General features: G+C 38.4%; 1 protein-coding gene across 1 annotated transcript in view; it reads right to left on the reverse strand.

The window, feature by feature from the left end:
• si:dkey-112m2.1 (transmembrane protein 132C) overlaps window positions 1-20,630 on the reverse strand; it is a 213,916-nt gene that overhangs the window by 68,663 nt on the left and 124,623 nt on the right. The window contains exon 4 of the mRNA XM_024257731.2: window positions 2,480-2,623. Coding sequence (XP_024113499.1) covers window positions 2,480-2,623 — 144 coding nt within the window. The remainder of the gene's footprint in view (window positions 1-2,479; window positions 2,624-20,630) is intronic.

The following is a 20,630-nucleotide window of genomic DNA, read 5'->3' on the forward strand; positions in this document are numbered from 1 at the left end:
TGTCAGAAGTTTTATGCTGAATGGTCTTATTGAAACTTTGAATTTATCGAGCTTGGGACAGGCATGAACAGGACAGTTTTATGCCCTGGTAAGGTTGCATTTATGTATTTTTTTATATGTTTCTTTTTTCGTAATTGTGTATTTTCACATTTGGATTTACACCCCCCAGCCTATCTACTGTGGGCAGATATAAAATTTTAATCGAAGAAACCCAAAACATAAATTCAAAAAAGTAAACAACAAAATCACAAATGTTAACATTTTGTGTCCCTTTGAGAAACTCAAAAGTGAATTGGTAATCAAAGCAATAGCTTCAACCTTACATTTTAACTGATTGCAATTATATTAAACAAAAGTATAATTTGTTGCCATGCATACTGTAGTTAACACCATATTCTTTCAAGATTTTTTCCTATGCCATCCACCAACAAAATAAAGTGAATTTCCTTTTTTATTTTTCACCAGGAGCAAACTTGCAGAGCAGAAAAACTACATTCACCACAAATGACCTTGATATGAGCAATCCTGTAAAATTCAGTGTGTGCTCCTCTCAACGGGTCGCAGAGAGATGCATGTAGATGATATATGACTCTTCATTTATCACTGTCATCACCTTGACAGAAAGAAGGAAATAACAAATCAGCTTGTGTCACTTCCTGTGTTCAAAAATTGGGGTTTTATCTCGTGTCTTTCAGCTGAATCCTAACTGTTGCAGACTGACGCGTACACAGTCCATGTTTGAACATTTCTGAGCAGTAAACTTCTTCATAAAGTAGGAAAAAAATATGCGTTAAACAATTTTAATCATTTGAGCATAAATAGAAAAATACAAATGTCAGTGAACTTGTCATTTTTATGGGATTTCCTGGCAGCTGTGTTTCACACATAATAGCTTTGAGTGAGTTTCTAAGACTGGCCATAAATTATGTTGTGCTGCACCTCTTTAATGAAGGCTCACCAATATTATTGGCCATAAACAGCACATTTATTATGTAAAGTGCCTGACAACCAATTTCAGTGCATCGCCAGATTAGTAGAGTTTATGAGCAACTGCTCCTTCCATGTTCAGTTTGCAACTTTATTGACTTATTGTCGACAGGGTTTTGCAGAATCGGACTCATTCCGTAAATACTTGCACTTAAGTACTATTTGTCTTCTAAATGTGTCATTTTGTGTTGCATCCTCAGCCACTTGGATATTGGAATCATCTCTGAGTTCCGTAAAAGCTCAATTGCTTTGGAGCCAACTACCATGGGGCAATCCATCAAAATCATGTGTCTATTGAGACTGATTTATACACCCAAAGAAAAAGCTTTCCAAAAAGTGGAAACTACTCCTTCATTTAGCAAGCTTTGACACTTCCTAAACCTTGAAGTTCCACTTTGATCATCTTTTGGTCTATTGTAAAAGCGTTCCCAGTTTTAGGCAAAAAAAACAAAACAAAACTGTGTCCCTTTCTAGGAGAATTTCTGCAAAGCAGCAAAAGTTTATTAAAAAATTCACCTAAGATTTGTGGGCGGGAACCATTGGCAGGAAGTACCTCCGCCCCCACTTCCCATCACCCATTTGTTTGCATTCTCTTCTGCTAGCTTACAGCTAAGAGTTCTGGTCAGGACTGTTGGCATAAGAAAACCCGCCCCCACTTCCCGTCACCCATCTGTTTACACTCTTTCCCGCTAGCTTACAGCTAAGGGTTGTCGGCAGAAGCGTTGGCTTAAAGTAACCCCACCCCCACTTCTTATCACCCATATGCTTGCACTCTCTCCCGCTAGCTTACAGCTCCTCACACCCCCAACCTAACATTAACAGTACAAAAAAAATGGCAAAAAATATCGGCGCTATCCAGGCATACAGTTTTGAGCCAGATTCCAGCTCGGACAAAGAAAACAAAGATGTGGATGGATCAATTCCTCTACAAGTGGATGCATCAGAATGGAGCCAAACAGGGAGTTTGGGGCCTGCTGATTGTAGTTTTGTGTCACATCTACAGTCTTTTTTTTTCAAATAATATTTTTTATCTACTCCTGATGCACAACAATTTGAAGAAAATACTCAAAATTGCAATTTTAAGCTTAATTTTCTTTAAATCTATCCTCCATCATGAGAAAAATTCCACAAGAACAAACATCAATAAATGTGAATTTAATCGGAGGGAGTCTTTAATAGAAAGCAAAAACTAAAAAAAAAGTGAGATCATGAAATATGTAGATGATAACAAATATAAAATATCACTCAACTTATTTATTGAGGGCCAGCAAACCCATCTTTTCTCTGAGTGATACATTTTGCTCAGTATACTTGGCTGAGTACGTAAGTGCTTGGCAGTGCCAAAGAATTAATTGTTGGGATGCTGAGTCATGCCCTTTGTCATCTTTAAGTTTTTGCAATCACTCTCCACAGACACTTGTCAGAGAAATACTGAGTTCATATTTCAGTCGTGAACTTATTAATCACCAAGAAGAAAGGAGCTTGAATTTACCTTTGACTGAAGCTGTTCTCCTTCCTGTGGCAGTGCAGTGTCACAACCCTGTGGCCTTCGCTTCGGACGTCCTGGCTCACTGTCCACACAACGGGGTTGCTGGCTCTGGCTCCCAGGAAGGCCACGCCATCTTTCAGTTTGACCCTACAACATAAAGTTAAAGTTCCGTTAGCTTTCACGTAGATGCTTTAAATTTGTTCTCCACATCTGATCCATCCTCAGGGGGAGCGGTGAGTTACAGACCCAACTGGGTTCAGGAACCATTTGATGGGTTTAACTGCCAATCCGAAAGCTGCAATGCTGTGTTAAGAAGGGAGGTGTTGAGTCCCATTTACAGTCTTTTACTCTAGTGTGGATTTGAACTCACAACCTTCCAGTCTAAGGGTGGAAGTCCACTGAACATACCAAAACACAAATTAAAATACATCTAAACGGGGATACTAGAACTGTCTGCTGTGTTCCTTTATGCCAAACATTTCAAAAGCCCATGTCATTGGTTTCTTTCTAAAACACAAAAGTGTGTTTTAAATTGCGCCAAACACACATCAAAAAGTACAGACTTCAAACACAGCTCTATGAATCATTCACACCCATGAAGCATTCAACAAAAACTTTGTGTTTCTCCACTTTCTGAAGTCCAAGTCTTTGGAGTGATCTTTTAACAAGAAGAATGCAAGTTTGAGAGTTTTACACAATGTCTTGCTGTTTCTTAGTTCTACCAGCTAAAATACAAACAATTGATAAGAGTTGCATTTCATTGGGAACCGTTCTTTTAGTTCGACAGCTCCCTGAATTTCACCCTCTGCATTTGACCCAGTTTGCAGATCTCCTCATTTCGTCTACCACCTTCTAAGCTGCTTTCCCACATTTGTGCTGTGGGGCCAACCCTTTCAAGAAGTCACTAAGACACAAACCTTTTGACTTGTGTATTTGAAAGAAAAAGAAGGAAAAGGAGTGGTTCAACAAATTAAGACTTGTTACACAAGCAGGTCAGTCTCTGTTCACTCAAAAGCATCTTTAAAACAAAAAAGTACAAACTTAGACTTGTTACAAAAAAGTTATCTGGGTATCTTCATCATTTATTCGGAGAACTAAATGTGTACGACTATGATGTTGCATAGGAACATCAAAGCATACATGTTTACAACCCTGAGGGACACCTTTTTATTTATCTAATCTTCAGTTTAGACCTTGACAAATGCACAGATGAGGTTCTTTTCTTTTTTTTTTTTTTGATTGATGTTTGACCATCAAATCTTCTGAATAGCAATAACCCCGTTGGGTGTGTTCACACCAACTTTTGAGGACATCATAAGGCAATGAACTGAAGATGGGGTCCACTCTGATTATCTTTTGATCAGAACCTAACATTATCAGTGCAAAGAAATATCCAACCTACAGTTTGGAACCTAAAGCTGAGGAAAACCAAGATGTACACAGCTCTGTTTAGATTAGTATATTTTCATCTAGTACTGGTCTCATAGGAATTTAAAGAAAGAAATACTCAGAAAGACAATTTTGAGATGAACTGTCTTTATATATGTCTTCAATTATCAGAAAAAATGCCACAAGAACATGTTAAAAACCCAATTTTCATTGGACTGGGTCTTTAAAATAACCAAAACAGAAACCCAAAGCACCAAGTACCGATCCAAATTCTGGAACCCTTTCATGGTGCTGTTCCTTTCTGCTTCAGAAGCATCTCTGCGCCCTCAGTATACCATGAAAGACCCGTAGTGCAATGGCGTCATTTTTCATTCCATCTCTGGGTCTCTCCACAGATAATCTCAGTCAGATCAGAAGCAGATCGGATACCCTATGAAAGGGTTAGACGGAGTGGCATAACATACGAGTGATGCTCTAGTGACAGATGACACTGCCACCATGTTCTGTTATAAAATGTTGTTTGTTTAAATATTTCTGACAGTTATTGACCTAATTTTCTGTTTTCACGCCGTCTGTGTACAACGACAGGAGTACTTTTTACAAAGGAAACAGTTTCAACTGCAGGAAATCCTTTAAGTCTGAAATTGATTTCAATGTTAACACGGCTCATAAGCACCTTAAAAAAATCAATGTGTGTACGTTCACGCTCATGTGCATTTGTTGCCTTTGCAGCACCAAAAATCAGCACAAAAACAAAAAGCTGAAGTTTCTTAACAGTGCAGCACAGACATTAAGTCAGTCTGGTCCAGTATTAAAGTTTATCTCTGGGTTTTTTCTGCACAACAAGTTGACTTTCATGTCTCTACACTCAAGTCTGCTTTCCTGAAGCTTTAAGAATCCTTATTTTCTCCTGTGTTTTACGCCTGACTTCTATCACCTAACAAGCTTTGACCACAAGGAGTCTCAGAGTTGCGTCCCTTTGTTCCACAACATTGTAGTGCACCATGAACACTGAGATGGGTCAGTAGGAATTGGCCAAAGAAAAGGCAAAAATGGATCTAACGTGAGCCTTTATTCTGCAAGGGCCCTAAGAAAGAGAGTTGTGTTTATAGTAGATGTAATCAAGCAGAACTGCATGTAAGTGTGACAGTAAGAAATATTCTTTACACCTTACTCAGTGTGTTCCTCTACAAAAAGTTTTGTAAATTGAGTCTACATCTAAAATTTGCCAACTAAGATTCAAAGTAAGTCCGTGGATATACCGGTTGCTGGTATACTCTCTAACTAGAAATCTTTCCTTCCCCAAGCCAAAATTAAAGCTTCTAGTTGTCGAAAAACTAATTAATTTGGACTACGTTCCACTCTGAATGTAATTTAATGACCTAAATGAAGTGGTCTTACTTCATTTTTAGTGTTTAGGTCAATGACCGGAATCCAGGAGAGGGACTCTTCCAGGTATGTCCCACTTCTGTTTCAAAGCTCAGTTGAAACAGAAGTTGGACAATGAGATCCATTTATCCATCCATCCATTTATCCTTCTTCTTCCGCTCATCCTGGACTCGGGTCTCTAAGTCTAAGCAAAGACTTCCTTCCTTCTCCCTGGCCACTTCCTCCAGCTTCTCTGGGGGAACCCCAAGGCGTTCCCAGGCCAACCAAGAGATGTAGTCTCTCTCTGGTCCTGGGTCTTCTCCAGGGCCTCCACCCAGTGGGACATACCCAGAACGCCTCCCCAGAGAAGCGTCCAGGAGGCATCCAGACCAGATGCCAGAGCCACCTCAACTCCTCTCAATGTGGAGGAGCAGTGGCTCTTCAAGCTCCCTCTGGTGACCAAAATTCTCATCCTATCTCTAAGGGAGCGTCCAGTCACCCTACGGAGGAAGCTCATTTTTGGCTGCTTGTATTCGGGACCTCGTTCTTTTGGTCATGACCCAGAGCTCATGACCATAGGTGAGAACTGGAACGAAGATCGACCGGTATATTGAGAGCTTTGCTTTCTGGCTCTACTCTTTCTTCGCCACAACGGACCGGTAAAGCAACCACAAACGCTGGACACCGCTCCAATCTGCCTGTCAATCTTACGCTCCGATCTTGGAGAACCAGGTATGTGAAATAGTAATACAACATTTTGTATTCCTGTATTTTGATATGTACATTTCTCCTAAAAGTGTGACTTTTTCAGTCTTAATTATGCATTTTTTTGGCTCCTGCAACTAGTGCTCCAGAGCAACTTATAGTCTAAAAATACAGTCGTTGTAAGGGCATAGGGCAACAGATACCCCCTTAAGCTGGAAGAAAAAATGAAGAGTTAAGTATAAACATTCAAACTAATCTAAAAAATACAACAACTAAGCTTGTTCTAAACCCTACAAATATTCTATATTAGTAGAGAAATGCAGCATTTTGCAGGTGATAACATTTTTTTATGCTCCTGAGGTTTTCAATTCATGCAGCCAGTCTTCATCCATCTTATGATGTTCTAATTTCCAGCATTCGTGGTCAAAGTCTGTGGGTGGACATTCAAGCAATGAGGAAGCGTGACCTCCTCCTCTTCCATGATTGTTTCTGAGAGTGGCTGCTCTTATTATCCTCTGTCACATGAAATTATCATGAAAAACATGAATGGCTTTTGAGGCATCCTTTCCGAAATGACAAATAACTCTCCTTCCAGTCCTAAACCTAATAGAAGTGTGAGGAAGCAGAAGAAGGAAGGTGTTAAGGTGAGAAGAAATAAATAGTTCACTTCAGTAAAACATGAATGTCTGGGTAATTGTTCCTGCACTGTCCTCATTCTGTATCTTTGAAAGACTTGCAAAAGATGGAGAAAAAGCTGGGTGTTAACGGGGGGATAATGATATGACAACCCATGCGGCGGTGCGTGGAAGAGCACAGTCATTACATCTCCCGCATTTACCAGTCGCCTTTGATCTTATCACGGTTGTGTTGGTCGTTGCTCCTGACGATAAAAGCCGGAGACCGCTGATGTGGAAGATGAAGACTGTAATTAGGGGAAGGCATCTGATTGCTGCTCTCCTGTTGCCCTGTTTTCAAGTTGTCACCTTATCTACAGCGCGGTAATAACTACAACTTCACTGGCAAATTCGGAGCTGACATGAAACTGCAGGGGTACCGCATTTTAAACACAGCCACGACACACTGATCGCATATCAGACTCCAGCTTGAAAAAATAATAATATTGCTTCCAACTGTGATTCATGACAGCTTTGTTTTCTAACGTTTGCTGAGGTGACAGTACCCTCTTGTTTGATTGGTGCTCAGTTTTAACCTCGCATTTGTTTCACTTAACAATGACATTTACTTCTTTTTCTGACTAATTTCAACAGTTTGGATTATCTCTCAAGTACTGACGGAGCAAAAAATTTATGAGGGGTAGAAAGGGGGAGCATAATACTTAGGAAAGGTGGTAAATGACAACATTAACATGAAACAAACATCCCTTCAATCAAATAGTTTTATTTTTGTCTCATTTGTTTTTGTATGAAATCAATATTTCATTTCAAATTATTTCATTGTTTTATTTTTGTATTGCTGATTTCTTAGTCAATAATGATGCTCATATTGAGTTATAAATTTACTTGGTGGGGGGGGGGGGCACTTGCCCCCCCCCATTTCCCCTGTAGCTCCGCCCCTACCCCCAAACCACTTTTATTTTTTTATTTTTTCTAATTCTCCCAGGCATTTCCTTGCAGAAAATGATGATTTAATCAAATAATGAAGTTGTTAGGTTTATGGATTGAGCTCTGAGGAATCACAATGATACTGTGCTTCCCTTGTAGTTGTAAAAACTCGCAGTCCTTTTCGGTGATTCTTTCTATTTCTGTCTTTATAAAACGATTGCCTCCCTTGATATATATTTGCTCATACTGTATTTCATGTATGGGCCCCAGTATGTTCCATAGAAATCAAGCAAAGGGTCTAAATTAACAAATGGCATATTGTAAATGAGATTGGTTTAGCTAATGTGATTTCTGGGGAGGGAGGGAAATCGAGGGGTGGTGGTGGCGGTGGCGGTGGTGGTGGGGGAGGTAATAAAGGAAAGCAATCTGAAAGGAGACCCTCTTTCACAAGCATCAGCACATGAAGCTGCCTCATTAATTCCATGAAACCTGCATCAGTGAGATGAGGACTCGCGGACGACAGCAAAAGGCCGCCTCAGTCTCCATCTGCAGCGCCCGAGTCGTGTGGCGAGGCGACGTGGGTCAAATGACACCTGATTGCACTAGTTTATGCAGTTAATAGATAAATGACTGCTTAAATAAGAGCTTAAAGCAAAACACAAAATTCCTTTGAGCAGCTAAATTTGGATACCAGAAATTCAACAAATCAAGGTACTCACTATGCTGAAAAGTTCTTACATTTTTGATTAAATATCTACCCTTATGGTAGTCAGCTTTTCTTCAATTTAACATGCTGTGGATATTGTTGCATTGCTTATTAGACAGAAACATATAATAGCTGTATTATTGTTCAATCTAGAAATCAAGCAAGAACAGATAAGAACAAAATTATGGTTTTTAACTAGGGTTGTTAAATTGTCAAATTAATTGCAATTATTTAATTACAGACCAATTACCATTTTTTAATCAGGTTACTCTTATTTTTAATATGTAAGTATTTTCTATTACAATGTCCGACAATTTGTCAATTATCAGACATTAAATGACAGCGACGAGCCCTAATTGCATCGGACGGTTGCTTCTGCAAAGTCCATTAATTTCTGAAAATGGACACTTGGAAGGGGAACATCCTGCTAATACCAAGGTCATTTACCAAAGGAAAAAAACTAAAATATTGGTACTTAATTCTTGTTTTTTCCTTTTCAATTTTAAATAACTTTTCCCAAAAAGTGGACTGTTGGAGTGTGTCATCTTATCACTGTAACGATATAGCTTTAACAAGAAGTTCATTTTCAATCTTTTTGGGTTGCTCAGACAAGTGTTCTTATTGTTTTCCTTTATATGTTAAATTAAAACACTCTGGACCTGGTAATTTTCTTTTTTCCTAATTGTGCAAGACTGATAAAAAAAACCCTTTGGTGGGAAAATAATTAAATCCTTTTAGAACAAAAAATACATTTAACCTTGATAGATAAAAGCTGTGAGAACTGTGCTTCAACGTGAATCCAGGCTATCATTCATATGCGCACACACACAATTTAAACAGCAAAAGGCATAACAACAAATAAATCCTTTTATACCTGGTGAGGTCACTTGGCTGGTGGTAGTGTCATGATGTGGGAGTATGTTTTTGCTTATTTTAAAGAGTTACTCAATAACTCATGAAAACATGAAAATCATTGTGATTATTGCTGCTGTGTTTGCAAGTACTCATTTTCAACAAAATGCAAAATCTGACAATATGAGACACAAACTCTAAATAAAGGCACACATCTTCTATTGATGTTTACCAAATCCATGCCAAAAAACATGACAAAATGGAATTAAGGCTTTGAATGATTGAAAATATTGTGGCTACATTTCAATATATTATAATCAATTTTAAAATCTCAAACTAATAACTAGAGTATCGGTTCTGATGTAGATGACACCTGTTAGCTTCTATATTTATTCCCGCTATCTGTTTCCAGATTCTGCTCCTTTTGACAATAACACGAAACAAATGCTACTACAAATTACAGATTTTACTCTCCCAGATGAAAATGTAAATATAATTTGGTGAACAATTACATTATACTTAAAGTGTAAATTATTCAGTTTTTTTGTGTGTTAAGATAAAAGCACAAGTTTTTTAACCAATTAGAGACTGGCACCATAATTCTAAAAAGGATTGCAGCAGCTTCATCTTTTGTTTTTGTTTGAACATAAAGAACAGTGTCATCTGCAAATAACTTTATTTTAACAGTTAGATGCAGATTACACAGTTCTGCATGTTTATCTCTCATCAGGCATCAAGCTGTCACCCAATGGAGAACAATTAGTAGTAGAGCAATAAGTAGTAGAGCAATTTAAATATTTTGGTGTTCTTTAGGTTCTTTAGGGTTTTAGTCACTTTACATATTCAAGGAATTTTATATATAGACAAACAGATGTAGGGATTCGCACCAGAGCTATAGAGGAGACTGTGAGGTACAAAGGACCAAATTCAGTGAAATGGAGGCCTCCATCAGAGGAACCAAACTCTGGAATACACTGCCAGATGGCATCAGAAACTCTGAAAACTATTCAAAACGGTTCTAAAGAATTGGTTTAAAACCAATAAATCATATATTTATACTTAAAATTACCCTATAGGTGCATTAAACTTCAGAGAGTTCTAGTGTTTTGTTTGTTTTATCTCTCTTTACTGTAAAGGTGTTTGTGTGGATTTGTCTACTTTGTTCTATTTTATACGCCATGTCTTAATCATGTCTGTAATGTCTACTCTTCAGTTCAATCTTTATATGTATTTCTTTTATCTGCCTTAGGACTACAGATGTAAATTAGCTACTGTGCTTATTCTGGCATATTTATGTTTTAGCCTTGCTAAGACATTGATTAATATTGTTTGTTTTAATTTAAATAAATGAATAAAATAAAAAATAAAAATGTAAACAAATTAAAGCATGTAAAATGCATTAAAAACACTAACTTACACAGAAAAACCTAGACTGAATTTTTGTTTATCCCCAAATCAAATGTTATTGATTTGGGGATCAAATTTCCCCAATTTGCTGGTATGTAAGATTTTAGTGCTCATTTAAGGCGTTGCTGCAGACCAAAACTAACAAGGTTTCTAATATTACCTTTCCTCATTTATGTGTGTGATTAAAAATATTAATAATAAGCTGAAATAGAACAAAGCCTTGTGTTGTTTGGCACTCTGGATTAATGCTGAGGCTCAGTAACGTCCTAGACAAACTAAGAGAAGTGGATGTGTGAAGTGGATGATTTTATTGTGTCAAAAAAGTTGGTTATGTATATTTTTGACACCAAAGAGTATATTTATTTATCCATTTGTATTTTGTGGCAAATACTTTACTTTTGTTGATTTTTAAGAATAGATTTTTTTCAGCCAAACCCTAGTAAATTGAAAAGCAATCTAGATAAAACCTACGTCTAACTAATTATCCTCTAGAGCACATGTGATAAAGTCAAGGACCGTGGGCCGGATCCGGCCCTCGAGTTAGTATATCAGGCCCCTGGGCCATGTTCATATTTGTAGAATTTTGAAAGTGTATATTTTGTGGAGGGCAAAATCCTTTTGAATATTTATAAGTTGCATTTTTTATATAAAATGACACACGGAAATTACTTTGTTGTATTTATCCAGCAAAATCCCATTTTTTGCTTAAATGAAAAACACTAATGCAAAAAAAAAAAAAAAACAAAAAAAAAAAAAAACCCAGATAACAGTATTTATAACAGGAGCATGAATCCATTTAATGAAAATTTCTTCACAAATCTATATTTGCAACTTGGAGATACAATTAACAGCTTGTTCTTGAAAAACTGGACACAAGTTTTTCCTCTGGAAAAGTGAGATTGTCTCAACAAAAAAAGGTAATAAAAAAAGTTTCAGTTCTAAGGACAGAGGGGGGAAAAAACAAGTCTAGTGTGAGAGGTATGCGAGCAGAAAAACTCAAGCTGCCAGGCTGCGATTCGAAAGGACAGGTGTTCTCTCAAACTGGATGAAAAAAGGCAGATGATTGGAAAAAACCATCAAAAGAAGACAAGAGCTGCAGAGAGGACTTTATTGAATAAGGGACTAGAATAATAAAAATTGCAGCCCGCAATGGCATATGCTGTCTGCTCTGATCTAACATTTGTAACAACAGAGAGAGATCAATGTCATCCTCAAGAGGCTATTTGCAAGGTTATTTCACCCACTCAACTTGAAGCTGAAATAATAAAAATGAGAAGAAACAGGAGGAAAATGGCTCCCTGTATTGCCATCCAGGTGATAACAGATCATTACTTTGGCAACAATGGAGACACAGACCTGGGGGAACTCAATGGACGTAACACACATACACACCCAACCCTGTGTCTATCTGATAACACATTCAGGGAATGGTGGACAAAGTAAACTTTTTTTTTTTTTGTGAAGTTGAAATAAAGTGAGCAAAATTGCCCTGTCACAGAGAAAGCACCTTTGGCTCCTGCATCACAAGAAAAGGCGGAGCCAGTCGCCACAATCAACAATCCACCAAAACACTTCAGAATGTGAAAACATTTTCAAATTTAAAAGCATCAAAATGCCTTATTTTCTTGCAAATATGTCTCCATAGTATGGAATTTCCCACAGAGGACAGCATGTTATTGATTTTCTTTTCTTTCATTTTTCAACTACCTGCAGCTAGAACTACTAATGAATTAAAATCCAGAAGCTGTTGCTCCAAAAAAAAAAAAAAAAAACACATTTTCCTCACTTTTTCTTCACTCTTGGTAAAAAAGCAAAACAAAATAATCTCAGTCACCTCTGGGGAAAATTAAATTAATCAGGAGCTAGTGACACATAAACCAGGCTGGGACCTGGACCAATAAATTAATAAGGTGAAACAGGGTTGCAGAGGAGACGCTCTGAGTCAATTAGCTGAGGAGTAGTTGCCTGTGGAGTGTTTTTAGGGCTGAGTGGACATGGGCAGATGTGGAGATAAAGAGGGAGCTAATTCAATTAATGAGCTTGATGCTGCTCTTTCCATTATCAGAGCCGGTGAGAAGTGCTGGTGCATGGCAATGCTGCGAACGGGGGACAAGATAAACACTATCAGATGAAAAGCGCTCGCCAGACAAAGCCCGTCTGCACCCGCCGCTCCGTCTTGACTTGACTGTTTTATCCCCTGAAACATTCCACTATTTCCTCCCCGCGTCAGCCTCTCTGCAAGCTACGCTCTGCTTCATTAATGCATTCACTTCTTAAAAAGGCATCAGAGATCCTCCACACTGTTAGTCATGCTAATTCATGTTATTTAATTACCTTACTTTGGTGGGTAAACTTTCATCTGGTAATTTGAAGGTCTACTGACTGAAAAGTCTTAATTAAGCAAAGTGCGTAGAAATAATTGGCAGTTTGTTGGAGCTTTCTTAGTTTACTGTTTTTGGCCCAGCACACGCGTAATTAAGACTCGATGGTGCATGAGAACACTTTGGGAAAGTTTTTTAGTCTCGCAAGCAACAAGGTTTGTGTTGGTGCAAATAGAGATCGTGCATGCAAGGTCGCCCCCGGAACGACATCGAACCACCCACTGTCACACTGATTAGGGCAGCTGGCATACTCTAAAGTGGCTAATGCAATCATCCAAAAAATTTGGGTTTATAAATCAAGTTCAGATCAGAAGGGAAGGAAAGTGTATGGCTTTAGAAATATTGATTAGCATGGAAGCTGGTTTTCTGCATGGATTTAGCAAACATTTTATTTTAGGGAACTTCTTTACTGATTTCATTTGATGGTAAATTTTAGTCTAGTACTAAAATTCCTTTTCAACACTCAAAGGGAAATGTTTTAGCCATGTCAGTTGGAAGGTCAGAACATTTGCAATGGATCGAAAACCCAGATACAGCTGAAATATTAATAGATTTAGCCTCAACCAATGAAACTTTTCTGTCTTGATGACTACGACTTAGATTTGGGAACTAGATGGACGTTGATAGTGGAATGATACTTGAAAGCAAGTATAGTGGTAAATATCAGTCACAGATGACGTTGATGAGTTAGGGTTGCTTACTCCATATCTCTCCTGTGGGCGGCAGTAGAGAAAAAGAGTAGTCGGATCCAGCCATCAACCCAACTCCAAGGTCTAAAAGGGACTAACTTTAACTCAGGAAAGAAAATAAAATAAATAACCCAGTGATTAAGAGTGGATCCCCAGATTTACAATGGTCCGCTTGCGGTGCAGTTTCCATTGTCTAAGTTGCGTCTCCGGTCCATGCCCCTCCCCTTGGCTCTTGGAGGAGTGAATTGGACTGCCACCCCCATGTCAAGTAGTCCAAAAAGTTAAGCTATCGACCCTATACCCCCTCCTTCCTCACTGGGTCCTTGTAAAATGCATGTTTTGTGTCATAAATGATTACCGATGTAATCATTCAATCAAACCACAATTTCATTGACAGTTTTAAAGTCACAATGTGGATTTTTTCAGATTTTTTTCTCAACACAATGAATTAAAGTACCTTTTTTTTTTTTCTTCGTACATCAAACTGTCAGTTTTCCCACTAACAGAAAGGATTCAATAAAACAGTTATACACAATACTGAAATGATCCCGAATCCTTTCATACTCGGTTCATGTTGTGCTCCACGTGTGATGGACCGCTCAGGGGAGCCCCCCAGCCGCTGAGTGCGCACTCGCAAGTGCTCGCACTCAGCTTGCATTTAGAGCTATAGAGAGTTAATAAAAAAGAGCACGGCTCCCAGGCCGGGAAGGAGTCGGAATAGAAATAGTCGCAAAGCTGTGTCGTCACCCGAGACTGTTGTCGTGGTAGATTGGTCGAAGTTGGGATGAAAATGTAGCATTGCAGAGTGAGGAATGAATCTCGGCTTTGCTTGAATTTGCGTTAATAGTTGCGATCGCAACATTACAAAATCCTGGAGGGACCAACTTACAGTATGTGAAGTAATTTTCAGTCCGTGACGCACACAATCAAAGGCACGCACGCACACTCACAGCAAGCCTTCATAAAGAAATGTGATCTAATCTGCATTTAGGCACAGATAGAGACAAACCGATTTTTTAATTGTTTGCACCGATGAATGTGTTGATGAGTTCGAATCGTTTTTTTTTTTACCAATTTACAAAGAATCGTTACATCCTTATAAATTATGTTTTTGTACTTCAGAAAATTAAACTGTTGTCATGCATGGCGAAAACTGACACTGGTGTTATCTGTAGTGTTAACATGCGTTATTGGATAAGCACGTCACCTTAAATATAAAATAACATTTTATGAAGCTTTATCTTGAAAGTACAAAGCGAGCTGGGTGTAGGACTGCCACCAAAGAAACCTGGGTTTAAGTCCCAGGACATGTTTAAAGAGTTAATCCAGTGTGGGTCCTTAGACAAGACCCTTGACGCTGCTGCCATCTTTACAATAAATGAAAGACTTGGCATCATATAATTCCAACTAAGCACAAACCACAATGATTACTGTCTCCTCCATGATCAATTTTCAAATGGTTCGTACTTCTGTGTTTTGAATGGGACCTTACACAAAAGTTGCCACCAAATCTGAGTCCCTAACTGGTCAAACTTCAGCGCTTTCACAATTTAGCTGTCAAAAGTTCACACAGCTACCAAACGTGTCGACTTGTTTCTATTTTTATGTCATGGTTCATCCCCCACAAGGTCCATTGTTGGAATAAGTGATGAAGAGTTCGGTAAATTAATAGTAAGTTTCTGCTCGGGACTTATAAATGTTTTACAGGGATCGTAGCATAAGAGTTAGCCTAAGCTAACGGGCTCTTGAGAGTGGCTGCAGTTCACTAAATCAGTTGGACTTGATAGCTTATAGAGAACCGTTCCTGGACTGGAGAACGCAAGACCAGCACTCTGAGCCCTGCAGGAAGCTCAGAGTACCTCTGGCGATGTAGGACAAAGAGTTTGCAATCGGCTGTGGACAACGGACGTAGGCTGATATCGGAGTTGGAGCTGTGAATATTAGGTGTTGCCATTCCAGGAAAGGAGGAGAGCAAAGGCAGTGCAGGCGGTTTGGATTACTATTCAATGTACACAAGACACTTTATTTATATTTTATTTGCTGTTTAAGTGAAGCGACTGTAGAGTTTTTGGTCTCTATGTACCAGAGCAACGATTCAGGGCTGATCCGTAGGTTTAACATGAGTTTGCCAGCTTTAGTTTAGTTGATAACTACTTAATACATATTTTATTCAGACTAAGAATTTTGAATACACTGTTGTGTGTGAATTTTATGTTTACAGCAAGAATCTGCGCTGTTTTTTTGGATAGTCATAATCAAAACCTTATTATTTCTTATTTTTTTGTTTCTTATTCTTTGGTTTTAAAAGGAGGGTTATGGTTCACTGGTTTACAAAGTCAATGTAAACACGTACACACGTTTACATGGACTTGTCATTGTAAGTGGCCACTTAAACGTAGGCCCGGTATGAATGTAGCTTTGGGCTAGTACAATATTTACAACACAGAACTCTATGTAGTTCAAGATATATAATCAGTTTGCTGATATAATTTGTTTGATTGTTTGTTTTGAATCTTTTATTGATCTAATTGTTGCAAAAAAATCTTTGTTTTTATGAATTAAACATGGACAAATTGTCTTTTTAAATAATAGTTTTGCTTCCATTACAATTGGCATCGCCTCTTCTCATCTCCCTCTAATCCATTTCTGGTATACGGATGAACATGAATCATTGACCCAATCAATGACCTTTTGTCTATGACTCACTTGGTCAATTTGTTCACAGAAAGGCATCATAAAGGTAAGACTTCAGACTTTTGATGAGGAGAAACAAAGGCAAACGACTCCAGAAGGTATATCCGTTGCAATCATATCTCAGCCATCATCCATAGCCTCTAATTTTATCTGGTCGGAGCGGGAGAAGTGTAGGAAAATTAAGTGTTGTGTTGGGCTTATCTGGCCCTTTACAGCACCCTTGTGAAATGTCAATTTCCTTTCTCGCTGCCATTGACCGCCTCCTCATCTGTCTTTTTTTTAACAGATCAATATCTGTGTGATCTGAGCTAAAGAGTGAATGGAGTGTTTAAAGGATATCAGATCAGTAAAATGTTAAAAGCTGCCTCTGTCATGAGGGACAAAGAGGATCTAAAGGGAGCAACTATAAAGGGAATTTTAGCATCACCTGTAGTCGTCTGAGTTTTGTCACAAAAGGCTGGATGGATTTAAGATCAGGTGGTTTTTGGGGGAGAGTGTCCTTTCAAGGAAAATGTGTTAGATAAGGCAGAACTGTTGATTGTCTTGGGTATTTTTTTTTTCTTTTTTAATTTGGAAGGAAAACCGATTGATTGACAGGAGAAGGCTGGAGCTCTGGGAACAAACTCTCACCTTTTAAAAAACAAGATTAGGCAAAGTGTCAGAGGAGAGCAGCCAACTTCAAAGACGGAGAGGTTGGAAATGTAAGCTGGCCGTTGCCTCGTGGCACGAACAAATCCGTGACAGATCAAAAGCAATCACACGAGCATGAGCAATGAGAAAGGAATTTTGAATCCAATTCAGGAAAGCTCTCGAGGCTTGTCAAGGGGGGAAAAATATGGGAACATTTCATTTGAAAAACTGGGTGAGGTTTGGTATACCTTAAGTACATCTTAGTGCTAAAGAAACCCCCACTTCCCACTAAATGAATAATAAATTCCGAGGTCTTTCTGCCGTCTGATCCAGAGATCATGATGTTTTTTAATAGGCATCAATATAATCTGCATCCAGCTGCGTTTTAAGATGGGAAAGCCTCCAACTTCCATCTAAATCCTTAAACAGAAAATGGGGCATATAGAAAGGAGATCGATGGATGATCTGCAATAATAACAAAAAAACCCTTTTTTTTTAAATATCTCGATTTTTATTCTTCGTTTTAACATGGCATTCAAGCAGCCTCAATGGGGGAGCCCATTTTTAACTGTGAGGAAATTAAAGTCCCAGTTGTAAACACTGAAAAGAATGATAAGCCTAATCAAATTAGGCTTGTGCAATCTCAAAAATATTGCCTTGTAAGCAAAGGCTGTAAGCATGCCATAATGTTAATATGATTAGATAGCACTAATGAAGAGCCTCAGTTAATTTAATGGTGTTTGGGGATGCAACAACAGATAAGCCATCATACAATACAAGGAGCAGTCAGATTTACTTACAGCAGTATTTCTTTAAAATGGTATATAAAAAGAAACAGATTAGAGGAAATGGAACTAAAGTTCATAAAAATTGAATAAGTCACGTATACGACGGATTTAAGCTCTCGCTTTTTAGCCAGAGTCTGCCCCAAACTCTACCTCTTAATGTCACCTTAAGTTTGAGTCAAAGCTGAGATAAAAAAAAAAAAAAAAAGCGGGTCTGGGATCTTCTGAATGAAGAGCTGACAGCAGACGGCTGAAATGACACACGCTCTGTTTGTGTGTAACCCACTGTAAACATACAAAGCCGACCAAACGGGATGATGACACTCGGAGGCGTGACAGTGCAACACCCGCCGTGGCCTACAGCTAGTAGTTTCCAGTGCATCACAGCTTGGCTCATCACGACTCCGAATGTAAACTTCAAGAACATTGCCAGTTCAGTGCCCTACATGTCGGATATTTCCATCCTCGCGTGAGTCACGGGATTTATAGAGGAAGCGTGGCTTTCTCGATAATTCGAAATGTGTGTCAGTTTTATATTTTTTTTTAACCTTTAATTATTTTTCATGTTTAGAGGAATTTATTCCAAGTGGGGTAGCAAAATAAACCTCCAGTTTTCCTTTAGCCCTAATGCAGGATTTCAAGAAGTAACAACTACAGCTGCTATGCTGTAGATTATAGTTGAAGGAATGAGGTCATGTTGTATTAGACAGAAGTGAGATCCCCATGGCTACCATTTGAAAGGAAGCCTAGCCGGTTCCATACAGGATGCAAACACACAGCCGCCGCCGCCTCTAGTAAAACCTTCTTGACACAAGGTTGCATCCAGGAGATAAAAATTAGTCTGCATTTGCTCTGAGGGGTTTGGATGGATGATCCAGGGGCTGATCCAATATTTGGATGGATACAGAGGAGGGAAAACAGAATAATCTCAGGATATAGCGGGGCAGATTATGTCAAGTTGGTAAACCTAATGTAGAAAGGACCACACAGATTAACTTGAATGGCCTTTCTGGTGCAGGAACATGTCACATTCTATAACCCCAACCTCAAATTTACCCTTGAAAAGCGGTGAGATGCAATTTTTAGGGTTTTTGGAAAACTGCAGAGCAAAGAATGATGCAGACAGTTTGTGTTACAAAATCCAGAGGCGTTGAGCCTCTTGCTTCATGGTTTAAACCAGGGGTGTCCAAAGTCAGGCCTCGAGGGCCGGTTCCCTACATGTTTTCCAACCAACCTGCCATTGACGCTCCTTATTGGCCAAACACACCTGATCCAGGTAATCAGCAGCAGATAAAACAGGGTCTCTGGAAAACCAGTGGGAGGCCGGCCCTCGATCACTGACTTTGGACGACCTTAGTTTAAACTCATGAAGGTTCTTTGACTACTATTCCACCACAGTGGGCTATTTAGGAAATTGTTTTTTTTTTTTTTTTTTTAAATCTTCATCCTTTAATCCTTCATGCTGTGCTATTACGGAACACGTGTTTTAAAAGCAAATGCTGAATGGGAATGAGGTTAAAAAAAGGAAAGCAGAAAAGAAGATACTTTTGTCCCTAATATTAATTTAAAAAAAATGATAATTTATTTATACAAGTTTGAATGACAATTACACATATTTTTGGACAACTTGACAACCAACAAAGTCACAGCTTTTATGCTGTGTTCACACCCAACGCAATTTACTCAGCAGGGTTGTCCAGTTTCAATATTGAATCAACATACAGATGTGATATGAGCATCGGGAGCGGCGTGTCGGTCCAGCAACACAATCTGGGTGGCGTGGCAGATCCAGAGTTCAAAAATCTAAATTTTGATGAAGAAAACATGTTGCGATCAACAAATCAGGAACTTATCTTTGGCCTGTGACTTGTTCAATAAGGGAGCCTGGGGATGCAATACACATCGCGATATATGTCTAATGATACGATACGGTACATCTCAAGACTGTACTAGATCAATTTTCTTACAATTTTGTTTAAAGAGTATGACTTCAAAAAACCTCTACCTGAATATTAATGTACCTTTCATGTTAATAAAATGGTTAAAAAAAAAAAATGTTTAATGATCACACCGCTAACTACAGTTGTATCTCATGCACAAGTTCCTCTTACCCAAATTCATGCTGCTTTTCTTCTAGCAAATTAAGAAGTATTTGTTCCAAAATGGAACAGTCAATATTATCTGGTCTTCACAACTAAATATTTTTCAATAAAAAAGGGGCCTTAACCGATAAGGTTCTAAAAGTATGATTAAGGAAATAAATTGATGTAAAGTGCTGCGGTCGATGAATTAAGCGGAAAACAAAAGTAAGACGCTGAACTACTTTGCTCGTAAATAATTATTTAAATATCACATGGTCAGCATTTTAAATTGATTGAAGAATTGCCACTTGAAATATTGCGAACAAAGAATAGATTTTCCTCTACACCCCCAGTGTTCAGCAGGTGGAGTCCAAAACCAACATGGAGGAGAAGCTGATTGTTCTTGTTATGAAATTTATTTATTTTTTCATATTTTGAGTGAGACCATAGTATAAAGAAAAACGTTTTTGAAATAAATACTGTTATCTTTTGGAGGTTTGTCCTATAGCATTGAATATACTCTAATGGTCAGTGTCTTAAAAGAGATGCTGCATTGAGAATTTGAAAAATCTCCACGCATTGTCAATGAGATTATCACAGACATCGCTCTATGGAGCAATCAGGCTGAAACATTTGACAGTAGCTCCTCCCACAAGGTCGGGGCATCAACTTTATGAACACATTATTGGACAAGTTATAGCAAATTCCAAATAGAAGTGGCCAACGCAAATTTGATGCATGAATCGTGTGCGATATGAACGTAGCATTATTTAATGACACCCACTTTTTGCAAATATTTATTAAAATACAAATTTATTCAATAATAATGCACGTTTATAGTCTGTGATGGTCCATCAAAATGGTTCAGGACAAAGCAGGGCTATTTCTAAGATTACATTTTTCAG

This window comes from Oryzias melastigma, linkage group LG12, assembly GCF_002922805.2.
Source record: "Oryzias melastigma strain HK-1 linkage group LG12, ASM292280v2, whole genome shotgun sequence".
In the NCBI taxonomy this organism is placed as follows: Eukaryota; Metazoa; Chordata; class Actinopteri; order Beloniformes; family Adrianichthyidae; genus Oryzias; species Oryzias melastigma.